Source organism: Abramis brama, assembly GCF_963993115.1.
Source record: "Abramis brama genome assembly, chromosome: 18".
Taxonomy (NCBI): Eukaryota; Metazoa; Chordata; class Actinopteri; order Cypriniformes; family Leuciscidae; genus Abramis; species Abramis brama.
In genome coordinates, this window is record NC_139980.1 from 23,026,616 (window position 1) to 23,053,064 (window position 26,449).

General features: G+C 40.3%; 1 protein-coding gene across 2 annotated transcripts in view; it reads right to left on the minus strand.

Moving 5' to 3' along the window:
* The window catches only part of rps6kc1 (ribosomal protein S6 kinase polypeptide 1), a 73,221-nt gene extending 47,011 nt beyond the window's left edge, over nucleotides 1-26,210 (minus strand). The window contains exons 1-4 of one of the 2 annotated variants that reach the window (XM_084091121.1): nucleotides 26,006-26,210; nucleotides 25,399-25,434; nucleotides 24,925-25,045; nucleotides 24,548-24,663 (exon numbers count right to left, since the gene is read on the minus strand). In XM_084091121.1, coding sequence (XP_083947247.1) covers nucleotides 24,548-24,663; nucleotides 24,925-25,045; nucleotides 25,399-25,434; nucleotides 26,006-26,107 — 375 coding nt within the window. In that variant the 5' untranslated portion in view covers nucleotides 26,108-26,210. The remainder of the gene's footprint in view (nucleotides 1-24,547; nucleotides 24,664-24,924; nucleotides 25,046-25,398; nucleotides 25,435-26,005) is intronic. The other variant, XM_084091120.1, reaches the window with a different exon arrangement.
* Between the last annotated feature and the right edge of the window lie 239 nt (nucleotides 26,211-26,449).

A 26,449-nucleotide genomic window follows, 5' to 3' on the forward strand; every position in this document is an offset into this window, starting at 1 on the left:
TGAATTACTTTTTTCTTTACTAGGACTTTTTCTTTAATTTTAAGAGTAAACGCCCACATTTCTAAGAATTTTCTTAGAATTTTGTCACTAGGAGCTACTCTTTGCATTAAGATTCTTTATGAATACGGGCCCAGATACTTAACATAAAAAAACAATCGGGGTTATAAGACTGTTGTCTAATGTTTCAGTGTACTTTGGTGCATATTGTATCATTGTATTTATGCTCTCAAAAGATCGCTAGCTAATCGCTAACCGTTAATCATTAATGGCTAAGTGCCAAGCTAATAGTTTGCATTGTATTAAGGAGGATTTATAGCTTGGTTGAAGTGTTTGAAACTAAAGTGCAATACATTCATTTTTGTTGGTATTAAAACATTTAGTTAATGGAGTTAAATACTAATGGCACACTAATGATTTGTAGCCAACTACAGTGTTTGATTTGGTTTATTACAATGTTAAATGTGTTAGCACTGATAATTTAATTCAATTCATGTTGAAAAGCGTTAATATTAAGATGTGTGTTACCTTAAAAGCACCTAAGGAAAAAGGATGTTACATATAAATGTGATGATAAATAATTAATTTGTCAATGTTAAGTGCAAATTGTGATATATAGAAGTTCATGATATGTATTTAGTGCTAAAATACCAGTTGCCATTACATGTGGTAATTCATTTTACAGTAAGCAAGGTATGTCTTTAGCCATTGGTCATACACTGTAAGATGCACTAAATGACAGAAATAAGTTAATGAGATCTCATGTTGGAAATGGAGAAATAGAACAGAATAACTTACTACTTTACACTGCTTGTGTAGGTTGTTTTTTTTTGTTATTTTGATCGCTACGAGAGAAATAGACGAATCAAAGATGGCGAGCCCAGCCCAGAGTGACGGTGGATGGTCGTGAGAACGGTGTGGCCAGCCGTGGGACCAGCCACCGAGGACGTCGGACTAGTTTCGTTCAGACAGGATACAGATAAGAATACACTTACGCTATTAACTCTACCCGGGTAGTAGTACTGGACTTTATACACACACACACACACACACACACACACACACACACACACACACACACACACACACAAGGACCAGGAACTGAACTCTGAACTCAATTTCACACTCCTCAACTTAAAGGAGCATTGAGCTGAAGTGTCAGCTCACACGGACATTTTCTTTTTCTTTTATTATTGAAAGAGCTCTATTTTTGTTTTATTTTATTTTCATTCTTGGTACATTATAGTACTGTGTTCATTGTTGTGTTTCCTGATGCAATAAAACTGTCAAGTGTTCAACTCAATACTAACTCTTTTGTGAGTCACTCAAGGCAGACCACACCCCGGACCTAGATAGATGTTAGTTGCCCTGTTCTGGTATTGGTTAGCACCAGGGGGCGCTACACAAAACTTGGCGAGCCAGCCAGGAGTGGTTTTGAGTCCTTATTCAGTGAAAGTTGAACAGTTTGGCACTTCTATTGCATTCCATCTGTGAACACTGGTAATTTGCCTGAATTTATCTTGCTGTCAAAGGGTAAATATGGATGTAATTCAGTCCCAAAACGTAAAAGTACCTGATTCTGTCTTAGTAGGAGGTGTAACTGGTGATGAGGCAGACAATGAAGTTATGGAGTATTTAGGGCAGTTTGGTTCAATTGGAAGGATAATTCAGGTGATTAGCTCTGAGCCCCAGTTTAAAGACACAGCCATTGTGAAATTCAAGTCAGGCGAAGCCGTTCAGTTCCTTCGGGAAACCTTGCCGTGTAAAAGACCCAGTAGTAATCCAAATGTTGTCCACCATATTCGGCTTCTCTCTGAGCTGTATGCTGCTGACAAAAGTTCAAGCTTAACCCAGTCTTACTTAACTGAGCTGAGGTATATTGCTAAGCTAAGTGGAGCAGACTTTGAGAAGGTTTTGATAGATGAGCTGGTTAGAATTCAGGAGTCTACCCAGAGCCATGACACAACTGAATTAAATGTGCCAAATGTTAGCCAGGAACCCCAGCCTGCTAGTAGCCCAGACCAAACTGAACCCCCTGCCAATGTTAACCAACCTCCTATGAAAAAAGATGGTGATCTGATCCACCCCCTTGCACATGACTCATTTCCATTTGCTGCCGGTGCAGGGGCATCACCATCACCCTCACATGGGAAACAAACCCTCTACTTACCTTCAGAGCAGCTCATCACTCCGGAAGTGCAGAAGATAGTGGTCGAACATATTAAGAATAGCGACATATCTTCTCAGTATCATGGCCATACCAAACTCAGACCATTCTCAGGAAAGGTCCCTTGTCCCTATTTAGAGTCTGACTATGACACATGGCGCAACAATGTTGAGTTCCACCTCACAGATGCCACCGTGTCTGACAAACACACTGTCAGGAAGATAGTGGAGAGCCTTCTTCCGCCTGCTGCTAATGCGGTTAAGCACCTTGGGCCTTATTCTACTCCCCATGACTACCTTTGCCTTCTCAACTCCGCTTATGGTACTGTCGACGACGGGGATGAACTCTTTGCAAAATTCCTGAACACCAATCAGAACTCGGATGAAAGGCCTTCTGGGTATCTGCAACGTCTGCAGACAGCCCTGAGTCAAGTAGTCAAAAGAGGTGGCATTGCGGCCAGCGAGTCAGAGCGTCAACTGCTCAAGCAATTCTGTAGAGGTTGCTGGAATAACAGCTTAATCACAAGTCTCCAGCTTGAACAGAAAAAAACAACCCGCCCCCGTTTTCTGAGTTACTTCTTTTGCTACGTACTGAGGAGGACCGGCAAGCTGCTAAGTCCAGCGGCATGAGACAGCACTTAGGGGTTCCTAAATCCAAAGCCCAGTCAAATTCTCTTTCAGTAGGAGACCATGTCACTGATGACATAGACACAGAAACTGCTGCAGATAGGACATCCCCCATCAATGCACCTAAGCTGGAAAAGCAGCTTGCAAAGCTACAGGCCCAAATAGCTTCTTTGAAAGCATCTTTAAGCAGCAGCTCAAGACAGGCTTCTGCTAAGCCAAGCCAGAAGTTAAAGTCTAAAACCAAGGCCTCAACTGAAGAAAAATCCTCATCCTCAGGTGAGTCAAAGCTCACAAGAATGCCTCGCCCAGGATATTGTTTCAAGTGTGGCGAGGAGGGCCACATTGCATCCTCCTGCAGTAACAAACCAAATCCTGAGCTAGTTGAGATAAAACATAACGAGTTGAGACAAAAACAAGAAGCCTGGGAAGAACAAAACAGGCATGATTTAAACTGAACTCAGTTTCTGAGGAGGGACTATCAGGAACTGAAATAAAGTATGAATGTCCCAAAACAAAACCCTTGACTAAAGCCTTCAGTAACCCTCACAAAGTGGAGCGCCAAATTAAGCTACCTAAAGGACTTGTAGGACAGAAATGTACAGCTGATGTTATTGTGTCAGGGGTTAACTGTAATTGCCTCCTTGACACTGGGTCTCAAGTGACCACTGTATCTGCTTCCTTCTACAACAGCAATCTGTCAGAACACCCCATTCAGCCCATTGACGATCTGGACGTTGAGGGTGCTAGTGGCCAAAATGTTCTGTACTTGGGCTACGTACCTCTCATCCTCAAGTTTCCAAAGAGCTTTGTTGAAACTGAGCCTGAAGTTTCTACTTTAGCGCTAGTAGTTCCAGACTTACGCATTAACTATGACTTACCTGTACTGGTTGGGACAAATGCACTTGATGTCTTGTATGATGAACATTGTCACGGAAAAAACCCAAACGACCTTTCTTCTGTATATGGCTATAGACAATTCCTTCGCACACTTAAGCTCAGGAGAGAAGTGAGCTCTTCAGGGAGAATGGGTTTAGTGACCCTTAACGACAAAGTGCAGCCAGTGATACCTGCTCAAGGGAGAGTCCTTCTTGAGGGCAATGTCAAGGCTAGTTCCTTTGAAGAATGCGCAGTAGTTGAACAGCCAACATTATCTATCCTGCCGGGTGGGATCTTTGTGGAGTGCTGTCTTGTCACCTTGCCTAAGCAGAACCCCCACAAATTACCTGTGTGGATTAGGAATGAAACTGAGCACGACGTGACACTCCCCTCCAACTGTGTCCTTGCCGAGCTTTTCACTCCTGAGGAGATCTATGACAGCTTACCTGCTTCAAACAAAAATGTTGATCCTGTGAAATGTTGCACTGCCGCTTCTCAGTCAGTCAGTGAACCTACCAAGGAAAAACTAACATTTCACTTTGGTGATTCCCCTCTCCCAAAAGAGTGGAAGGATAGGATAACCCAGAGTCTACATGCTTATGCTGATGTTTTCGCCCAACACAATCTCGATTTTGGACACACATCCAAAGTGAAGCACCACATAAACCTGAAAGACGAAACACCCTTCAAACAAAAGTCCAGACCAATTCACCCAAACAATTATGAGGCAGTACGGAAACATCTGAAAACACTCCTGGATGCAGGAGTGATTCAAGAATCATAGTCCCCTTACTCATTGCCAATCGTGGTGGTCCGGAAAAAAAAAAATGGAGAAGTCCGCCTTTGCATTGACTATCGCAAGCTAAATGCGTTGACGATACGAGACGCATATGCTCTCCCTAACCTCGAGGAAGCATTCTCAGCCCTTGCTGGATCCAAGTGGTTTTCAGTAATGGATCTCAAGTCTGGTTATTATCAGATTGAGATGGAGGAACGTGACAAGCCTAAGACTGCTTTTGTGTGCCCTTTGGGTTTTTACGAGTTCAACCGTATGCCCCAAGGCATCACCAACGCTCCTAGTACTTTCCAACGATTAATGGAGCGGTGTATGGGCAGTCTCCATCTGAAGGAAGTACTCGTATTCTTGGATGACATCATTGTGTTTTCAAGTACATTAGAAGAACATGAAACCAGACTTTTACATGTCCTTCAGCAATTGAGAGAAAATGGCTTGAAACTTTCTCCAGCAAAGTGTCGGTTCTTCCAAGGCTCAGTGCGCTATCTAGGGCACGTTGTTTCCAGCAAAGGGGTGGAGACTGATCCCGAAAAGGTCAGTGCACTCCGCACTTGGCCAAGACCACAAACCCTCAGCGAGCTCAAGTCCTTCCTAGGCTTCGCAGGGTATTATCGCCGGTTCATAAAGGACTATTCCAAAATAGTCAAACCCTTGAATGACCTCACCGGGGGTTACCCACCTTACAGGAAGGGTAGAAAAGTAACACCATGCCCTGGGAGGTTCTTCAACCCCAAAGAACCCTTTGCCGACCTTTGCAGGTGGACACCTGCTTGCCAAGAAGCTTTTGTGGCGATTATAGACAAACTCACCTCCTCACCAGTACTTGGATTCGCTAATCCAAAACTACCATATGTTCTTCATACAGACGCAAGCACTTCTGGTCTAGGGGCTGCCCTGTACCAAGAACAGGATGGTGAAATGCGAGTAATTGCCTATGCTAGCAGAGGGCTTTCGCCAAGTGAAAAGCGGTATCCAGCCCATAAGCTGGAATTTCTAGCTTTGAAGTGGTCCATTGTGGAAAAGTTCCAAGACTACCTCTATGGAAACACATTCACGGTTGTAACAGACAACAATCCGTTAATATATGTGCTAAAGTCAGCTAAACTTGATGCTGCCAGTTATCGCTGGCTAGCTTCACTTTCCACCTTTGACTTTAACAAAGTATCGGGCCGGGAAAAGCAACCAAGACGCAGACGGCCTTTCCAGGCGGCCCTGTGACACTCTGGCCGATGACCATGTTTCTCTTGAGGAAAGAGAGCGAATTAAACAATTTGCTTCTCACCATCTGTCTTCATCTCCTGCCCAAGCAGACATTCCAGCTGACACAGTCAATGTCTTGTGGCACCGCCATCTTTTAAGTGAGGCTGACAACAACCTACCTTCTATCACCTTGGTAGAGTCCCTTGCCCTTCACATGGACGCAGTGCCTGACATCTATGCAGATGAGGAAGCGGTGGGTTGTTCTACCATACCTACGTACAGTGAGGCAGAACTCCAGCAACATCAGAGGTCTGACCCAGTCATTGGTCATGTTGTCAACCTGTTGGAGGTTGGAGATGAAGCAAACCCCAATCCCAGTCCCGATTCTCTGGAACTTAAGTTAATGCTTAAGGAATGGAAACGGTTGGAGATGAGAAATGGTCTCCTCTACAGAACCCGCCGATCAGAAGACGACATCACTTACCAGTTTGTGGTTCCAGAGCCCCTAAGGGCCGCTATTCTTACATGCCTCCACGACGATATGGGGCATATGGGTCTGGAAAGAACTCTCGACTTGGTCCGATCAAGATTTTATTGGCCTAAGATGGCTACTGATGTGGAGAAAAAGATCAAGTCATGTGGACGTTGTGTAAGGAGAAAAACACCACCTGAAAAATCAGCACCTCTAGTGAATATCCAGACAACTCGTCCCATGGAATTGGTATGCATGGACTTTTTATCTTTGGAGCCTGACAGTCGCAACACCAAAGACATCTTGGTCATAACAGATCACTTTACCAAGTATGCTGTTGCCATACCAACCAAAGACCAGAAGGCTACAACAGTTGCAAAGTGTCTTTGGGAGCAGTATTTGGTGCACTACGGGTTTCCAGAGCGTCTGCTTAGTGATCAGGGCAGGGATTTCGAGTCTCAACTCATCAAAGAGCTCTGTACCCTAGCCAGCATTACCAAAGTACGCACAAGTCCCTATCATCCGAGGGGAAACCCGGTCGAACGATTCAACCGAACACTACTAGGCATGTTAGGAACCTTGAGAGAAAAGGATAAAAATCACTGGCGTGAAACCCCTAACTCATGCCTATAATTGCACCAAGAATGAGGTTACCGGCTTCGGTCCGTATGAGTTGCTGTTCGGGCGCCAGCCAAGGTTACCAGTAGATATTGCCTTTAGCTTACCTGTTAAAGATGGTGCTCCTAAATCTCACTCCCAGTATATGAGAAACCTGAAAGCACGTCTTGAGGAGAGTTATCAGATCGCCACCAGGAATTCACAAAAGGTTGCTGAGAGAAACAAACGTGGCTTTGACAAAGCAGTAAGAGAATCAACGCTAGAGGAAGGTGACCAAGTGTTAGTAAGGAACTTGTGGTTGAGAAACAAACACAAGTTTGCGGATAAGTGGGAGCCCACTATGTACAAAGTTCTGAAAAAGATGGGCGACTTACCTGTGTACACGGTACACCCCCTGAACGGAGATGGTCCCAGTCGCACCCTACATAGGGATCTCCTACTCCCTTGTGGTGACTTATCCGAAACAGAGGAAACGGAACGGCCCGAACCAAAGGCCCGTCGGCCAAGAACTAGGCGTAGTCAAACTCAGCCACTTGAAGAGCACTCAGAGTCTGAGGATGATTCACCCTTTTGTCCTACCCAGCTGTCTGTCATTCCTGAGGGAAGGTTCTTTCAGGTGTATGAAATTCCCAAAAGGCAGCAAACCACTTTAACTCCAGCCGCAGGGGGTAACAATTTACCAGTCATGCCAATGACCTCCTCAAACTCCCAGCCTCAGGATGAGCCTATTGTAGGCAGTCCCCCTGAGTCACCTGCAGAACCTGATGGGACACCTTCTGAGATGATTGAAGGAAATGAGCCAGAGATTATGGATGAGCAAACTGCTACCGGGAAAGATGTAACTTCACCGGACGTAACGAATGTAATTCCAGCGGTTATTGAGTATGACAGTGATGTTTCTCCTGTTAGTCTAGAGGACCCTGGAAATGGAGAAGCTGTTGATGAAGTTCAGCAAAATGAGTTGCCTCAAACACAAACCTCTGAGACAACTGAAAAAACAGAGAAAAGTGAAAATATTGAGGATGGAGAAACAGATGACCCTACACGCAAATCTGAGAGGTCACGGCGACCACCAGACCGTTTCCAGTACATTCAATTGGGGAAACCCTTAATATCCCTTTAACCAAGCATTTGACATTGTTGGGGGAAATGATAGTTTCCAAAGGGACCCCATATCCAAGCATGAAGGGACCCATGCAGAGTCAAGGGGGGAGGGTGTAACCCATATGAAACATAGAGCTACTAAAACCATATATGTTGTTTAGAGGTGTAGTTCTATGTTTTCCCACCAGAGAGCGCAATACACTAGAGCGTCATAAACAGACTGTATCAGGATTGGTAGAGAGTGCTACGCGCAGTTTTCATGTTTTGGTAGATCTCTTCCTGAAACCGTGTGTAAGCTGTGAACAATTGCTGGTATGTAATGCAACATAATAGTGTGAAACTTTGATTATATACACGCATCTACACTGATAAGCTCCTTCATTAGTAGAGCATCAACTGTGAGCATGAGAGGAGCAGCCTCAGTCGGGTTGTTGCTGTTTGAAACTCCGGTGAGTTTAAACATTTCTTTTGCTAGCCTGTTGTTAACCACAGTGAGTAGAAAAACCACTGTAAAGTTCAGATACTTAACATAAAAAAACAATCGGGGTTATAAGACTGTTGTCTAATGTTTCAGTGTACTTTGGTGCATATTGTATCATTGTATTTATGCTCTCAAAAGATCGCTAGCTAATCGCTAACCGTTAATCATTAATGGCTAAGTGCCAAGCTAATAGTTTGCATTGTATTAAGGAGGATTTATAGCTTGGTTGAAGTGTTTGAAACTAAAGTGCAATACATTCATTTTTGTTGGTATTAAAACATTTAGTTAATGGAGTTAAATACTAATGGCACACTAATGATTTGTAGCCAACTACAGTGTTTGATTTGGTTTATTACAATGTTAAATGTGTTAGCACTGATAATTTAATTAAATTCATGTTGAAAAGCGTTAATATTAATGTGTGTTACCTTAAAAGCAGCTAAGGAAAAAGGATGTTACATACAAATGTGATGATAAATAATTAATTTGTCAATGTTAAGTGCAAATTGTGATATATAGAAGTTCATGATATGTATTTAGTGCTAAAATACCAGTTGCCATTACATGTGGTAATTCATTTTACAGTAAGCAAGGTATGTCTTTAGCCATTGGTCATACACTGTAAGATGCACTAAATGACAGAAATAAGTTAATGAGATCTCATGTTGGAAATGGAGAAATAGAACAGAATAACTTACTACTTTACACTGCTTGTGTAGGTTGTTTTTTTTGTTATTTTGATCGCTACAAGAGAAATAGACGAATCAAAGATGGCGAGCCCAGCCCAGAGTGACGGTGGATGGTCGTGAGAACGGTGGGACCAGCCACCGAGGACGTCGGACTAGTTTCGTTCAGACAGGATACAGATAAGAATACACTTACGCCATTAACTCTACCCGGGTAGTAATAGTGGACTTTATACACACACACACACACACACACACACACACACACACACACACACACACACACACACACACACACACACACACACACACACACACACACACACACACACACACACACACACACACACACACACACACACACACACACACACACACACACACACACACACACACACACACACAAGGACCAGGAACTGAACTCTGAACTCAATTTCACACTCCTCAACTTAAAGGAGCATTGAGCTGAAGTGTCAGCTCACACGGACATTTTCTTTTATTATTGAAAGAGCTCTATTTTTGTTTTATTTTATTTTCATTCTTGGTACATTATAGTACTGTGTTCATTGTTGTGTTCCCTGATGCAATAAAACTGTCAACTGTTCAACTCAATACTAACTCTTTTGTGAGTCACTCAAGGCAGACCACACCCCGGACCTAGATAGATGTTAGTTGCCCTGTTCTGGTATTGGTTAGCACTAGGGGGCGCTACATTGGCATTAGTGGAATTGCATTAGCATGGTTAAAATCATACTTATCTGACCGTTATCTTTTTATAGCAGTAAATGAAGAGATGTCTCATTGATCACAAGTTCAATATGGAGTACCACAAGCCTCAGTACTAGGACCCTTGCTGTTCACTCTGTACATGCTACCCTTGGGAGATATCATTAGGAAGCATGGAATTAGTTTTCACTGTTATGCTGATGATACTCAGCTCTATATTTCTTCACGCCCTGACGAAACTTACCAATTCACAAAATTAACAGAATGCATAACTGATATAAAAAAAATTGGATGACTAGTAATTTCCTACTACTTAATTCTGAAAAAACAGATTCTAATTATTGGACAAAAAAACTTCCTCACGTAATAACCTAGAATACCGTCTAACACTTGATGGCTGCTCTGTCAAGTCTTCGTCGTCGGTTAGGAACCTGGGTGTGCTCTTTGATACCAATCTTTCATTTGAAAGTCACGTGTTTAGTATCTGTAAAACCGCATTTTTCCATCTTAAAAATATATTTAAATTACATCATATGCTCTTGAAGGGGGTGGATTGGAATCCACTGCTGCTTCAATGTATATGTAATGAGTGATTATCATCAAGGTATTAATCAATATTTTTCCTTCTAAATATCACATGAGTTGAATGACTTCTCTGGAGATTTTATTTTGTTATAGAAGTTACCAGTGTGATCACTGAAATGTACTTTTCATGTATTCTTTAATGTCTGTATTTGATATTTGAATACAGTAACATTGCTTGCCTATTTATCCCGGCTTCCAGAAATGAAATGAGGACTTGTTTTGTGTTTGAGAAAGGTCTTCAACATGTTAAAACACATAGGGGTCATTGAAGTCTATAGTTTAAGGGACCATTTCTCAGTTAAAGCCTATAGTTTCCATTTAGACTAAAGTTTCCTATCCTTGAGAGAAAGAACTTGTTACCTTGATGTTTTGAGACGAGACTCCTGTTTATAGTTAGAGCCTGGCCAAATCCAAGCTTGGAAAAGATGTGTGTCAGTGTGTGTGTTAGTCTTCTTGGTTTCAGGTTAAGGAACCACTGGCATTGTTGGAGATTGACTGAGTTGTTGTTCGGGACATGCTGGCACCCAGCAACCCAAATCCCCGACCTGGAAGGTCACGACGTGCCTAACTTCAGGGTCCGAGTGTCAGCCGCATAATCTATGGAGATATGCTTCTGTCTATCTGTATATGTGTGGAAAATTACTATGTTTATCAATTTCTTAGCCAATCAGAATCATTCAGCCTGTAAGCAATGACGTAGCTTAGACCTTGGAAATGGTATAACTGCTGTGATCTTTCTAACTGTAAGTGGGGCGGCCTACGAACTCCTGTGTGAGTCTTGAAGCTGACTTCTGCTGATGAAACTGCAAACTATCTTCAGTAAATCTTTTCTTCAATTTTTTTATAATTCTGACTCCGGGTCTTCTTTCAAACATCTGGTCCTTGGGTCCTAAACTGTTAACCCCTAACACTCATTGACAAATGCGGAACAATTAGTTAATGCGTTCATGACATCAAAGGCTAGATTATTGTAATGCTCTACTGGGTGGTTGCCCTGCACGCTTAATAAACAAATTACAGCTGGTCCAAAATGCAGCAGCTCGAGTTCTTACCAGAACCAGGAAGTATGACCAGCCCCGTTCTGTCAACACTGCATTGGCTCCCTATTAAACATCATATAAATTTTAAAATATTGCTGATTACTTACAAAGCACTAAATGGTTTAGCTCCCCAGTACTTGAGCGAGCTCTTAACGCATTATAGTCCTTCACGTCTATTGCGATCTCAAAATTCCGGCCAGTTGTTAATACCTAGAATATCAAAATCGACTGCTGGTGGAAGATCCAATTCCTACTTAGCACCAAAACTTTGGAACAGTCTTCCTAACATTGTCCTGGAAGCAGACACACTCTGTCAGTTCAAAGCTAGACTAAAAACACATCTCTTTGACCTAGCATACACATAACACATTATAGACTTCTATAATTCAATGTTAGTGTAAGCCCGTCTATTGGTCCAATGGGGGTTTCCAATAATACGGGGAAGGTTTCTCTGCGTATTACTTGTCTTTCCTTTTTGCAACACAACAAGATTAAATGCAATATGTTTTCTCACATATATTAACTCGTTATTTCATCTGTCTGTGCATCATCAAACATGAACGAATATTTGATTATTCTTTTAAACTGATTATATTTTACCCACTTAGATCAGGAAACTATATCGCTCTGAGGTACCTTTTTCTCACAAGGCCTCACGGCACAATTTCGCCAGTCCCAGTCATCAAAACAGGTAATTGGCTAAATATCTGGGATTTGCCGTATTCACACGTACACAATCGAAGATACTTAAATAGCCCCCTTGAATGCCTCCTCAGGAACTTAATTCAATCGTTTTACTTTAGTAGAGGTCTTGACCACCATTAAAAGACGTTAGTCGATCAACTTTACTTTTCTTAAAATGGCTTTGGCTTGGCCAAGCTCGTGGCATTCCACATACACTTATCTAAAGTAACATTAAATTAGAACAGAGGTAATTAGACGCACCCAAATCTAGGTTGATCAAACAGCATTTGCTGATTCTAGACGGAAAATAACTCATCTCCTCATCCAAGCACACTTGAATTTGATACCAGGTATTAGTCGTCACTAATCTCTGATGCAAACTTGTGGAAATATACGAATCCGATAATCTACTTGGGAAAAACAAATCTGAGTCAGTCAGAATAAAATCAAACGTTTACAATTTATTGACCAGGTAATGAAGCAATAATTCAAAATCCAATTCATAAGAATAAAATCATCAGTTAAGCATATCATAACAACAATTCAGAAATAGAGGAATTTGTAGAAATTATTACCTGGCAACAAAAATTACACACAGAGGTTGTGTGGGAAGTCAACCTACAGACTCCCCAAACTTTTCTGCTCCTTTTCCTTATATACCCAGATAATTCAATATTCTTACCAAATGGTGGCGTCTGTCATTATAATTAGATTTTGGTTCCCTATTGAGGGATTCACACTGTGAGATCAGAATTTTTACTTGAATGGGTTCTTGTTTTACATAAAGGAGGTATAGTCTGAATGGAGGATCTGGGGGAGGGAACACCTTTTAGAGACACATCACTTTTCTCATATTTTATAACTTCTTTTAGCTTTTCATTATGGTTGGGAGAATGAGACCATTTTACCAGGCGCACTGAGACACTTTAAGTGATATCAAACACGCATAGTTACTTCTTGTACATACTTAACATTGCATAGGTTTTCAGTGTATTTTAGGTGAGGAGGAGGAGGGGGATGAGGGGGAGATAGTGTGTGTGAAGTGTGAGCTGCACTGTGTGCTGCGTCTCGGAAGTTCCTGTTACATATGCAGGAGATAGTTCAAGTGTTAATTCTCAGGAGGGCCTTTCGTTTCATCGAGGGGTCGATCAGACATACTGGCACCAGCCTTACATTAGGCTGCATAGATTAGGTCAGCCGGAACCGAGAACACTTCCCATAAATCCTAATGTTCTCGTTACATCATAAGAAGAATGGAGTCTACGCTAATGTTAGTCTCTCTGTTTATCCCGAGGTTTACCGCAGTCCGCCGGATCCAGGCCGTATCCAGATCTGATGAAGGACCTGTGCCTGGATGCGACAACAACGCAGTCATGAAGTGTCAACTAGTCTCTCTCCTGTGAAGGACTCCCTCCCCTCCCTTTACCTCTCTACAGATAAAGCGTTGTCGGGATAATTCCGGTTCACGTGGCTACGGGGAAGCGATAAAAATTCTGTATTATAAATTAAGGCCAGACAAGTAGTTGGTTGAGGGTTGGTTTGTAGGGAAGGACTACACGCCTGCACACTACACGCCTGCGCACATATTCAAACGCGCATACCTATAGACTGAACTCGTAATACGCCCATCAGCGTTCTCACAGGTTCGCGTTTTTAAAGTTTGCGCAGAGAGAACTTAAGAGTTGTCTGTTAAAACGGTGCCCTAAGTTAACTAATGATCGTTGTGACGGAAGTTAATCAATCAAAACTAACTTTAGCTGGACAATAATTTTATTCTAGGGCTGCTATAAAGCCAAAACAATCTATGTTACTTTAATTTCCCATTATCACTGTAAAGCCGCTTTGGAACAATCTACATTGTTAAAAGAGCTGTATAAATGAAGATGACTTGACTTGACATTGCATTTTCAGGGCTTGCATTTTTTTTGGGGGGGGGGGGGGGGGGGACAGTGAAATTCACTGTGGTTGGTTGTGAATATTTCAACTTAAAACATTAAAAATTAAAAACTCCACATCCACCTTCCAGACTTCACTTCCAAAATATTCATGCTGTGGTTCTTTTTCTAACTCTTATAGACGGTACATTTGATTTTCACCAATCTCCGTTCTAGTTCATCCCAAAGGTGTTGGATGGGGTTGAGGTCAGGGCTTTCAAGTTCAATCAGAGTTCAATCAGCCAGTCAAGTCAATCAAGCCAGTCAAGTTCTTTCACTCCAAACTCATCAAACCATGTCTTTATGGATCTTGCTTTATGGTCATGCTGGAATACAAAAGGCCCATCCCAAAACTGTTCTCACAAAGTTGGAAGGATAATATTGTCCAAAATGTCTTGGTATGCTGAAGCAAGGGACCATGCCCAACACCTGAAAAACAACCCCACACCATAATCCACCCTCCACCAAACTTCACAGTTGGCACAATGCAGTCAGGCAGGTAACGGTTTCCTGCCAAACCCAGACTCGCTCATCAGACTGCCAAACAGAGAACCATGATTTGTCACTCCACAGAACACGTTTCCACTGCTCTAGAGTCCAGTGGCGGCGTGCTTAACACTACTCTATCCGACGCATGACATTGCACTTAGTGACGTGAGGCATGGCCATGGCATGAAGCTCCCATTGCACCAGGGCCGTCCATAAGGGGGGATAAAGGGGAACGTTTTTCTGGGGCCCAGCCGCTAGAGGGGGCCCATGCAGTCCAGCTATAATTATGTTCATCCTAAATATAAGCAAAAGTTACCATATTTTATTTTGAACCAAAATAGCACCATTAATTGTTGAAAGTGAGAAAAAAATGCATTTTATTTAATGTTGCTTGAGTAAAATGTAGCCTGTGTCATAATGAAACACCCCTTTCCTGAAAATGGTCTGAGTAAGCTATTTTTTGTTGTACTTAATATCGCGAGCGGGCGCGGGCGCCGTGAGCGCTGAGCGAGCAGCAGGTACGAGTAGTGAGTTGTCGTCGAAAAAGATGGATAAAGCAAAAAAGCTGGCGGGGGCTAAAAATAGAAAAAGAAAGAGGGAAAAGGAGATGGCATGTCAATTGATGAGACAGCAGCTAAATAAGTGGATGAAAGGCAACAGGTAGGATTTAAAGTGTGACGTCCAGGCATGTAGATCCATCTGGCCATCGGGACTACCGGGAGATTCCCAGTGGGCCGACGTGCTTTTTGGGCCAATGCATCCCATACTTTTTTTCTTTTTTTGTCTTAACGGCCCATAAAACTGTACATTCGTTTTGTTTTGTTTTGCTTAATCGGCGGCGCTGGGTTAGTGCCGGTGTAATGCATTGGTCAAAAAAAGTCAGCGTTAGTTTTTTTTCTGAAACACCGGCCCATGAAACAAGTAGATCAGCGGCCCATTGGTTCTTTGGAACTATACGGTTATCCGGACCAGTGACGGGTAGGTTTAGGGGCGGGGTAGGCCATCGTATGGTCCAGATAACCGTATAGTACCGGTTCTTTTCTTGATGGTCACTGGGCTGGCCCAATCACATCTTTAATGTGAAGTATAGAAATATACTCTTTCAAGTATAGAAATTAGTACAAAACTAATTATGAAAGTTTCCTTTATTTTTCAGTGCATTTGTTTTACAATATATGGCTATTATATCATGGGATTAATATTATAACTATTATCATAGTGTAATGTAGACAGACACTGTAACTAAAAGAGGCTTTAATTTTTAATTTGCACACTGAATATGGGTTGGAGTTTTTAATTTTGAACTCTCAAAGTGCACCAGATTGATGAATTTAACATTAAAAAACACAAAATTTTCTTACAGGGGGTGCCCCCCAACCCCCCTAGAGGTACACAGGTCCACTCACCACAGCTTTACCAAAAATCCTGTAAGAAACACTGGAATTGCTATGGCAATGCAGTTTTTATATATATATATATATATATATATATATATATACAGTGAGGAAAATAAGTATTTGAACACCCTGCTATTTTGCAAGTTCTCCCACTTGGAAATCATGGAGGGGTCTGAAATTGTCATTGTAGGTGCATGTCCACTGTGAGAGACATAATCTAAAAAAAAAAAATCCAGAAATCACAATATATGATTTTTTAACTATTTATTTGTATGATACAGCTGCAAATAAGTATTTGAACACCTGAGAAAATCAATGTTAATATTTGGTACAGTAGCCTTTGTTTGCAATTACAGAGGTCATACGTTTCCTGTAGTTTTTCACCAGGTTTGCACACACTGCAGGAGGGATTTTGGCCCACTCCTCCACACAGATCTTCTCTAGATCAGTCAGGTTTCTGGGCTGTCGCTGAGAAACACGGAGTTTGAGCTCCCTCCAAAGATTCTCTATTGGGTTTAGGTCTGGAGACTGGCTAGGCCACGCCAGAACCTTGATATGCTTCTTACAGAGCCACTCCTTGGTTATCCTGGCTGTGTGCTTCGGGTCATTGTCATGTTGGAAGACCCAGCCTCGACCCATCTTCAATGCTCTAACTGAGGGAAGGAGGTTGTTCCCCAAAATCTCGCAATACATGGCCCTGGTCATCCTCTCCTTAATACAGTGCAGTCGCCCTGTCCCATGTGCAGAAAAACACCCCCAAAGCATGATGCTACCACCCCCATGCTTCACAGTAGGGATGGTGTTCTTGGGATGGTACTCATCATTCTTCTTCCTCCAAACACGTTTAGTGGAATTATGACCAAAAAGTTCTATTTTGGTCTCATCTGACCACATGACTTTCTCCCATGACTCCTCTGGATCATCCAAATGGTCATTGGCAAACTTAAGACGGGCATTGACATGTGCTGGTTTAAGCAGGGGAACCTTCCGTGCCATGCATGATTTCAAACCATGACGTCTTAGTGTATTACCAACAGTAACCTTGGAAACGGTGGTCCCAGCTCTTTTCAGGTCATTGACCAGCTCCTCCCGTGTAGTTCTGGGCTGATTTCTCACCTTTCTTAGGATCATTGAGACCCCACGAGGTGAGATCTTGCATGGAGCCCCAGTCCGAGGGAGATTGACAGTCATGTTTAGCTTCTTCCATTTTCTAATGATTGCTCCAACAGTGGACCTTTTTTCACCAAGCTGCTTGGCAATTTCCCCGTAGCCCTTTCCAGCCTTGTGGAGGTGTACAATTTTGTCTCTAGTGTCTTTGGACAGCTCTTTGGTCTTGGCCATGTTAGTAGTTGGATTCTTTCTGATTGTATGGGGTGGACAGGTGTCTTTATGCAGCTAACGACCTCAAACAGGTGCATCTAATTTAGGATAATAAATGTAGTGGAGGTGGACATTTTAAAGGCAGACTAACAGGTCTTTGAGGGTCAGAATTCTAGCTGATAGACAGGTGTTCAAATACTTATTTGCAGCTGTATCATACAAATAAATAGTTAAAAAATCATATATTGTGATTTCTGGATTTTTTTTTAGATTATGTCTCTCACAGTGGACATGCACCTACGATGACAATTTCAGACCCCTCCATGATTTCCAAGTGGGAGAACTTGCAAAATAGCAGGGTGTTCAAATACTTATTTTCCTCACTGTATATATATATATATATATATATATATATATATATATATATATATATATATATATATTAGGGGTGTCGCAATATACCGGTGTTGACGATAATCGTGATATTCAAAGCATGAAATATCGACATCGTGTTAATTTAGAGTGTGACAATATACCGGTATTGGCGATAATAACCACAATGTTTAAAATGAATAGGACTCTTATGATAACATGACACGTAAATACTACAGCGCCAGTACCTGGTTGACCTCTCAAGTGGCAGTATTGCACCCGCGAACACCTGTCAAATAAGAAGACGACACAGCGCTCGTCCGCGCTCGCGTAGCTAGAGTGAAACACTCTGTCCACAACCGAAAAAAGTAAGCTCACCAGTAATAAGAAAAGGGTTCTTCGACTTCATCAAAGAAAACAGCACATTAAAGATGGTCGCACACCGGACGAGAAGCGCAGCGCCACGTATTTAAAATTAGAACACATTCTGTATGAGTGTACACCTTTTACAGTCTATGGTGTACACACACCGGCGGCGCCCAGCAACGGCTCAGGACCTTGTTCAAAATCCTGCCGCGACACAGAGCGCCATTTACATCGTTTTATATTAAATTTACATTATATTTGTCTCAAATCATCCTAAATTATTTCACCCTGTGCTGCAATATACATTTAATTTTACATTTATTTACAGAAATCAGCTGCTTGAATGAAAATTGCTGATGTTATCGGATTTTCAGGTGATATTCTCAATGCATTCAGTTAACGGACGCTCTGAGGTAAAGTGTTCAGATGACAGACTCAGCAACTATTGTATTTAATTGTACAGTATAATCATAACATAGTACAGACATTATCTCAATTCCATAATGTCCTTAAACATAATGATATTGCTGGCCATAAACTGAGAAAGTGCGCGTCCGGTGTGCGATACCTTGAGTTGTCATAGACGCGACGTGGCTATTATTTTACTAGTCATGGAATGGGAAACGTGATATTAACTGTTAACAGGGGGTTTCTGTGTTCATATATTTAATAAAGGGTGATTATTAAAATTAAGAACCCTGTTTTCTTTACTCATCTTATTTTTGTATTTGTATTTGCACTTGATTTTTTTGTTCAAATCTGCTATCTGCATGACTTTATTGGCAATAGGTTTAAGAGCTTTTCAGTTCTTCAGGAAACCTTCAGACAGTGTTTGGCTTCAGTTTAAATTTAAAACCAGATAAACTTCACATGCTTGTCTTCCTTCACAAAAATTTGCCATAGATTGAGTACGCAAGAAGTAAAAATGCATGTGCCTTGTGTTTATCAGTATCCTTATGTTTGTTGGGTAAAAAAGAAAAACTATATAAACAAAGTAAAAATGAATTTGACTGATAACTACTACCCCCCCGCCCCCCGCCCCATAGATTCTATAGATATCGCGATATATCGATATCGTGAAATCTTTTGGCCACAATAACCGTGGTGTGAAAAATCTAACATTGTGACAGCCCTAATATATATATATATATACAGTGAGGAAAATAAGTATTTGAACACCCTGCTATTTTGCAAGTTCTCCCACTTGGAAATCATGGAGGGGTCTGAAATTGTCATCGTAGGTGCATGTCCACTGTGAGAGACAAATCTAAAAAAAAAATCCAGAAATCACAATGTATGATTTTTTAACTATTTACTTGTATGATACAGCTGCAAATAAGTATTTGAACACCTGTCTATCAGCTAGAATTCTGACCCTCAAAGACTTGTTAGTCTGCCTTTAAAATGTCCACCTCCACTCCATTTATTATCCTAAATTAGATGCACCTGTTTGAGGTCGTTAGCTGCATAAAGACACCTGTCCACCCCATACAATCAGTAAGAATCCAACTACTAACATGGCCAAGACCAAAGAGCTGTCCAAAGACACTAGAGACAAAATTGTACACCTCCACAAGGTTGGAAAGGGCTACGGGGAAATTGCCAAGCAGCTTGGTGAAAAAAGGTCCACTGTTGGAGCAATCATTAGAAAATGGAAGAAGATAAACATGACTGTCAATCTCCCTCGGACTGGGGCTCCATGCAAGATCTCACCTCGTGGGGTCTCAATGATCCTAAGAAAGGTGAGAAATCAGCCCAGAACTACACGGGAGGAGCTGGTCAATGACCTGAAAAGAGCTGGGACCACCGTTTCCAAGGTTACTGTTGGTAATACACTAAGACGTCATGGTTTGAAATCATGCATGGCACGGAAGGTTCCCCTGCTTAAACCAGCCAGTCAAGGCCCGTTTTAAGTTTGCCAATGACCATTTGGATGATCCAGAGGAGTCATGGGAGAAAGTCATGTGGTCAGATGAGACCAAAATAGAACTTTTTGGTCATAATTCCACTAAACGTGTTTGGAGGAAGAAGAATGATGAGTACCATCCCAAGAACACCATCCCTACTGTGATGCATGGGGGTGGTAGCATCATGCTTTGGGGTGTTTTTCTGCACATGGGGCAGGGCGACTGCACTGTATTAAGGAGAGGATGACCAGGGCCATGTATTGCGAGATTTTGGGGAACAACCTCCTTCCCTCAGTTTGAGCATTGAAGATGGGTCGAGGCTGGGTCTTCCAACATGACAATGACCCGAAGCACACAGCCAGGATAACCAAGGAGTGGCTCTGTAAGAAGCATATCAAGGTTCTGGCGTGGCCTAGCCAGTCTCCAGACCTAAACCCAATAGAGAATCTTTGGAGGGAGCTCAAACTCCGTGTTTCTCAGCGACAGCCCAGAAACCTGACTGATCTAGAGAAGATCTGTGTGGAGGAGTGGGCCAAAATCCCTCCTGCAGTGTGTGCAAACCTGGTGAAAAACTACAGGAAACGTTTGACCTCTGGAATTGCAAACAAAGGCTACTGTACCAAATATTAACATTGATTTTCTCAGGTGTTCAAATACTTATTTGCAGCTGTATCATACAAATAAATAGTTAAAAAATCATACATTGTGATTTCTGGATTTTTTTAATAGATTATGTCTCTCACAGTGGACATGCACCTACGATAACAATTTCAGACCCCTCCATGATTTCTAAGTGGGAGAACTTGCAAAAGAGCAGGGTGTTCAAATACTTATTTTCCTCACTGTATATATATATATAAGTAAAAAAATGTCATTTATTAATACAATTGAACTATACTCCACAGTGATGAATCAAATAAATAAATAAAAAAAATAAAAATAAATAAAAAATTATATATATATATATATATATATATATATATATATATATATATATATATATATATATATATATATATATATATATATATATTTTTTATTTTTATTTTATTTATTTATTTATTTATTTGATTCATCACTGTGGAGTATAGTTCAATTGTATTAATAAATGACATTTTTTTACTTATTTCATCTATTAACTCTCACTCGTTCCTACTCACTCATTACATGGCACACTTATTTATTTGTTGTTTGTTTTGTTTTGTCACTCAGTGACAGCAAAATTGTTGCTGCATACCCTTCTGACACTGGGTAGTTGCGCCCCTGAGTCTCTCTCAGTTAAATGTATGTGTTAATGTAGGAGAGAGAGAGAGAGAGAGCACACGCATGATACGAGTAGCCTATAGCAGATTTGGGGAGGGCCCATTCACTGGACCTTTTCAGGGGCCCAGTCATTTCTGTGGGCGGGCCTGCATTGCACGGTTTTGTTTTTGTTTGTTTTTTTGCTGATATTAATGCCGGAAGTTCGGATCTCTTCAGCTGTGGAATTAGCAGAGCGTTGCTGACTTTTACGACCTATACGCCTCAGTACTCAGTGAACCGTTCCGTGACTTTCCATGGTCTTCTGCTTCAGAAGTTGCTGCTGTTCCTAAACGCTTCCACTTTCCAATAATATCACTTACAGTTATTCGTGGAATATCTAGCAGGGATGAAATTTCACAAACTGACTTTTTTTCAGGGCCTGTTTACACCTGATCACTTCATGTGCCTTCTGATTTGATATCTATTTGATTGGAAATGCCCTCTGAAATGCTTTCGAGACCGATTTAAATTCAATCGCTCAAACCACTTTAGGAGGTGGTTAAGACGCATTCCAAATTAACCTGGAAAAGTGTAAATACATCTGGTTGTTGAAACCATACGTAAGCCGTCGGCCATTTTGGAGCGGTCCGTGAACATTCGAGAGCAAGTTGACTGAGCGTCTGCAACCGTAGTTAGACGCATGAAAATCTATATATAAAATAGACTTCAGCAGATGATTTTTATAAACTAACAATACAACAAGATGAAGGCGACAGCTGACATTAAAAAGTTACCATAGTAAAAGTAAAAACATTAAAAGTACTACAGTTAACCATGTATTGAGTTAATATTTATAAAAACACATTCTATCCTGTGAAAGGTTATCCCATTTCTTCTGGAATTAAATCTCGACAGTTTCACAACCAGAAGCTGTGCATGTTGTGGCATCGATTCTTACTGTGAGTGACGACACGTTGACCGTTGCAAGATGGCCGGCGCGCCTACGAGTCTGGAGCAGTTAAATGAGGCATTTACGTATACATCTCTATAGTTGAAACCACATACTGTACGTACATTTTACTCCTCCCAAAATGGTAAAAAATACAAGTGTGAGAGTGTGTTATAGGCTATGTAATGTTATAGACAGATATAACGCACTAGTGAAACACACATCTCCACAGTTATGGCCCGCCGCAGAGGAGTAGCTGAGCATCTCTTCAGCAAGCAGATGCGCAAACAGCCACAAATTAAACTGAAAGTTCAGCGTCGCAGACGTATTCAAAAAGTTCCAGGACAATGACATCTTGTGGTAAAAAAATATGTTTTTTATGCTAATAGCTTGATTAATTTTACTGGTTTTAATATATTCATTGAATCATAAGAACAATTATACCAATTATGCCATATTCGGTTGAACTTGCTGTCAAACAACTCCTAGATGGTTGGTCCATTTTTTTTATATTCAGATCATCTTCTGAGCATGCTTGCAAAAATGTATGGATTTCGTGTACATATACCAAACCATTATCGTTTAGCGATTCTGCGTGTTTATTAATGAACGGCTTGTTATATGTTGTTATATTATATGTTGCAATGCAAAAACGGAAGTTAAAAGACAATATTCTAAAGATGGCGGCGCCCTCGTTTCTCTGGTGCATAAGGTCTAGGAGGCATGTGCAAATTTATTAAATTCAAATGCATGCCATTATTCTGGGTCATCACTGAGATGTTTCTACACTTGGACTGGAGCTCAACTTCGGCTAAATCAACTGATTGGAAATGATTTGGAAAGGCATCCACCTTTCAAAAGTCTAATAGTTGAAAATGCATATCAGAGAAAAACCATCCAATGATGTCAAAGAAACCTGACAGGATTGTATCAAGGCACAGATCTGGGGAAGACTACAAAACCGAAAGTTCTCAAGAGCACAGTGGCCTCCATAATTCCTAAATGGAAGAAGTTTGGAACAACCTGTCCTTATGGAACAAAAATATATGGGAATATACTGCAAAATATAATGTGATGTATTATATAATACATTTCCATATATGGAAACTAGTGCTTATATTTTTCTATATACTGCAATATATGCATTGACCATGTATGGCTATATATTACTACATATAAAATATTTAAAAATGAAAACGAAAATAGCATTACATGTAATATTCACAAAGTTTTATCATTTATTGTGTGCATATATTGCACATACATGTTCCAATATAAATGTAAGTTCACACATATATACACACATTCACGGAATGAGTTACAACAGATTTCTAGTTCCCAGCATGCTTTGCTTCTGACTGTTAAAAGAGAGCAAATGTTAAAATTAAGTGTTATTTCATTTGTTTTGCTCAATATTAATATTGGGGGAGATCTGTTAGTGTTTAATGTTCTATTATTTAGGAATTTAAAAGGTTTTCTGGTATGACTGAGTTTTTGGGGTTACCACTGTGCTGAAGAGTAGAGCCTGTGGTTCGGTTGACGATTGGCCGAAAACCTTGAAGGCTATAATTACTGTGTTTTAAAAGTAATGGCTGTGCACTCTTCAACACAATGATAGTCTCTTGGCTAAATACTTTAGTACATGCAGGTATGCTTGTGCTTTTGTTAACTAGCTTGAAAATATGAAACATTTCTAATGTAAATAATTATAAAATATAAGAAATATATTAGATTATACATTTCTCTATATATGTGTTTATACAGTAAATATATCTGCAATATATTAATACACATGCAGTATCGTATCTGATCACATATTCACCTATATATTATGAAGTTTATTACTGAATATAAAATTACATACATTATGATATATTAGTAAATATATTGTTACATATTTTTCAATATATGAAAAGCAGCAATTGCTTATGTATTATTCAATATCTTGTATTATATTAACACAATATATTATTCTGTATATTTTCAAATATACCGTTAAATCATTTAATATATTGATCCTTCATTCTTATAAGTAAATATGTTTTCTTTGAGTAGGTTGGCCTATTCTTAGAGTTGGCTGAACAATCTGAGGAGAAGAGCCTTGGTAAGAACAAGATGGTCAGTCTGTTTGAGCTCCAGAGATCATGTGTGGAAATGCAGAAGGACAATGCAACACCGATCTGGGCTTTATAGCAGAGTGACCAGGCGGAAACCTCTATTCAGTTTTAATAAAAAAAATAATTATAAAAGTTTTTTGCATGAGGCTGCAACATAAAAAAGTGAAAAATTAAAGGGGTCTAAATACTTTCTGAATGCACTGTAGTTGACCGTGAAATAAGGCAAGTTATGTGTGATGTCCAGAGGGTGTCCTATAACTTATGAAACAGTTTCTCAATGAAATTCATAAAACTGCAGGCCCACAGTTAAAATGCACATGACTGTAATTGATAGATGAATAAATGTAAATATCCTCAACCTGACACCTTTGATAGTATATTAGTTAAAATATATACCTTAAAGAAATCCTGTATATATTGGCTGCCATACAGAGCAGGAATATTAGCACTGAACTGCAGCAAATCCTCTGAGCACTGTCTTCTCTTTTCAATCACAGAATCATCAAAACGACCTTAAAACACAAAAGCACAAGATATGCTGTAATGCAAAGAATAAACACTTGCTTTCAGGATATTTCTGTGATTTCAAATCTGCACAACCAGTCAAAAGTTTGGACAACTACTCAATCTCTATTATTACTATTTTTTTTACATTTTTTTTATTTTTATTTATTTAACAAATTTAAGGAATTTCCATGTATGCTGACACACACACACACACACACACACACACACACACACACACACACACACACACACACACACACACTTACCAAAGACTATAGCTTTGGCGAAGGGGGGGAAGAGCTCTGGCTGCCCAAAGAGGTTTCGGTGGATCTGCCAAAGGTCTTGATGAAGCTTTTTGAAATCACTATACCTTTTCCACACTGTGATCTATTGAGAACAAGTCAGACAAATAAAGGCAGCGTGTGTTAGTAACTCAGTCCAGTGCTCAATGAACATACTGTGCTTTGCACAGTTTCCCAAACATTGTTTCTAGTTTGTAACAAAAGTCTTCTTCGGCAATGTGGCAATTTTATGAGTGAAACAAGATTTTTAAATCTATTGTTATTTTAAATGGCAAATTATTTTAATTACATTAACCTGTATTCATTACTATAAACATTCTGAGGATTTTTCCCCCAGAGGAATAATGTGCACTGATGAATCATTCACAATAAGACCGGTGACATGTATTAATATGAGTAAATAAGGTCATTTTTATTGGCTTTGTTAAGGATTCTCACCTCCTGAATGTCCTCTGGGTTTTTCCGTGAGATAATCTGGAAAGAAACAGAATAATATAGTCATCAATAGAGAGCAGCAAATATCTTTGAACTATATTATGAACAATAATGCAGCTTTAGTCAGCTCTTTATTGTGTATATGTGTGTGTTTGTGTGTAAGAAGAAAGAAGAGAATGCAAAAACTGAAACAAGCTGCATCATCTAAAAAACATTCATTTGTTTTATATTAAATAACATATTTACTGTATTGACATTACATATTTTTGTTTATGTCTATTTTTGTTCAGTCACATCTGATCCGATGCTTTTGTTGACATGTGTCTAAGTTTGAGGAATATAAATAAGAAAAACAAATCACAGGTTTATGATTATGAAATTACACAGCTGACTGTGACTGTTAAAGATGAATTAGATTTACTTGATATCAGTAAACACAGCACATACATACATACATACATACATACATACATGGCATGGCATTACAGATGTGACATGACCAATAAAATCATCCACTGACTAATGTTTTCCTAGTTTGTGTTGGTATTCCTGATAAACATTAGCGTTAGCACATGGGCACTACATCCTGGTAAAATCCGTCAAGTCTTACCCGGGCCGTGACTTTATACACCGTGTAGCCTTTCTTGTGTGTCGTAGGGTCGGTGACCGTGTAGAATCGCACAATTTCGTCTTTGTTCCGCGCGGAGATCATCCTGAGACAAGCATCGCCATAGCAGAACAATTACCCGTACAATAGACAGCTACAGCTGAGCTCATGAATATTAATCAGGCCGTGCTTATGACGCTGCGTGCGTAGCAACTTTCCGGAAAGCGTCACATTTAAAGGGACAGTTCACTTCAAAATAAAAATTCTGTCAAGGTCAAGCTTTATTAAGGTCCCTTATGGGCAATTCGGATGCAGCACAAATATACACAACTGACACATACAGTACATCTTAAAAGTAATAATAATAAATTAGGAATTACAAAATACAAAAGTATATATAAAAATAACCTAAGAAATTCCTTTAAGACTATTTAACAATCGAATTGT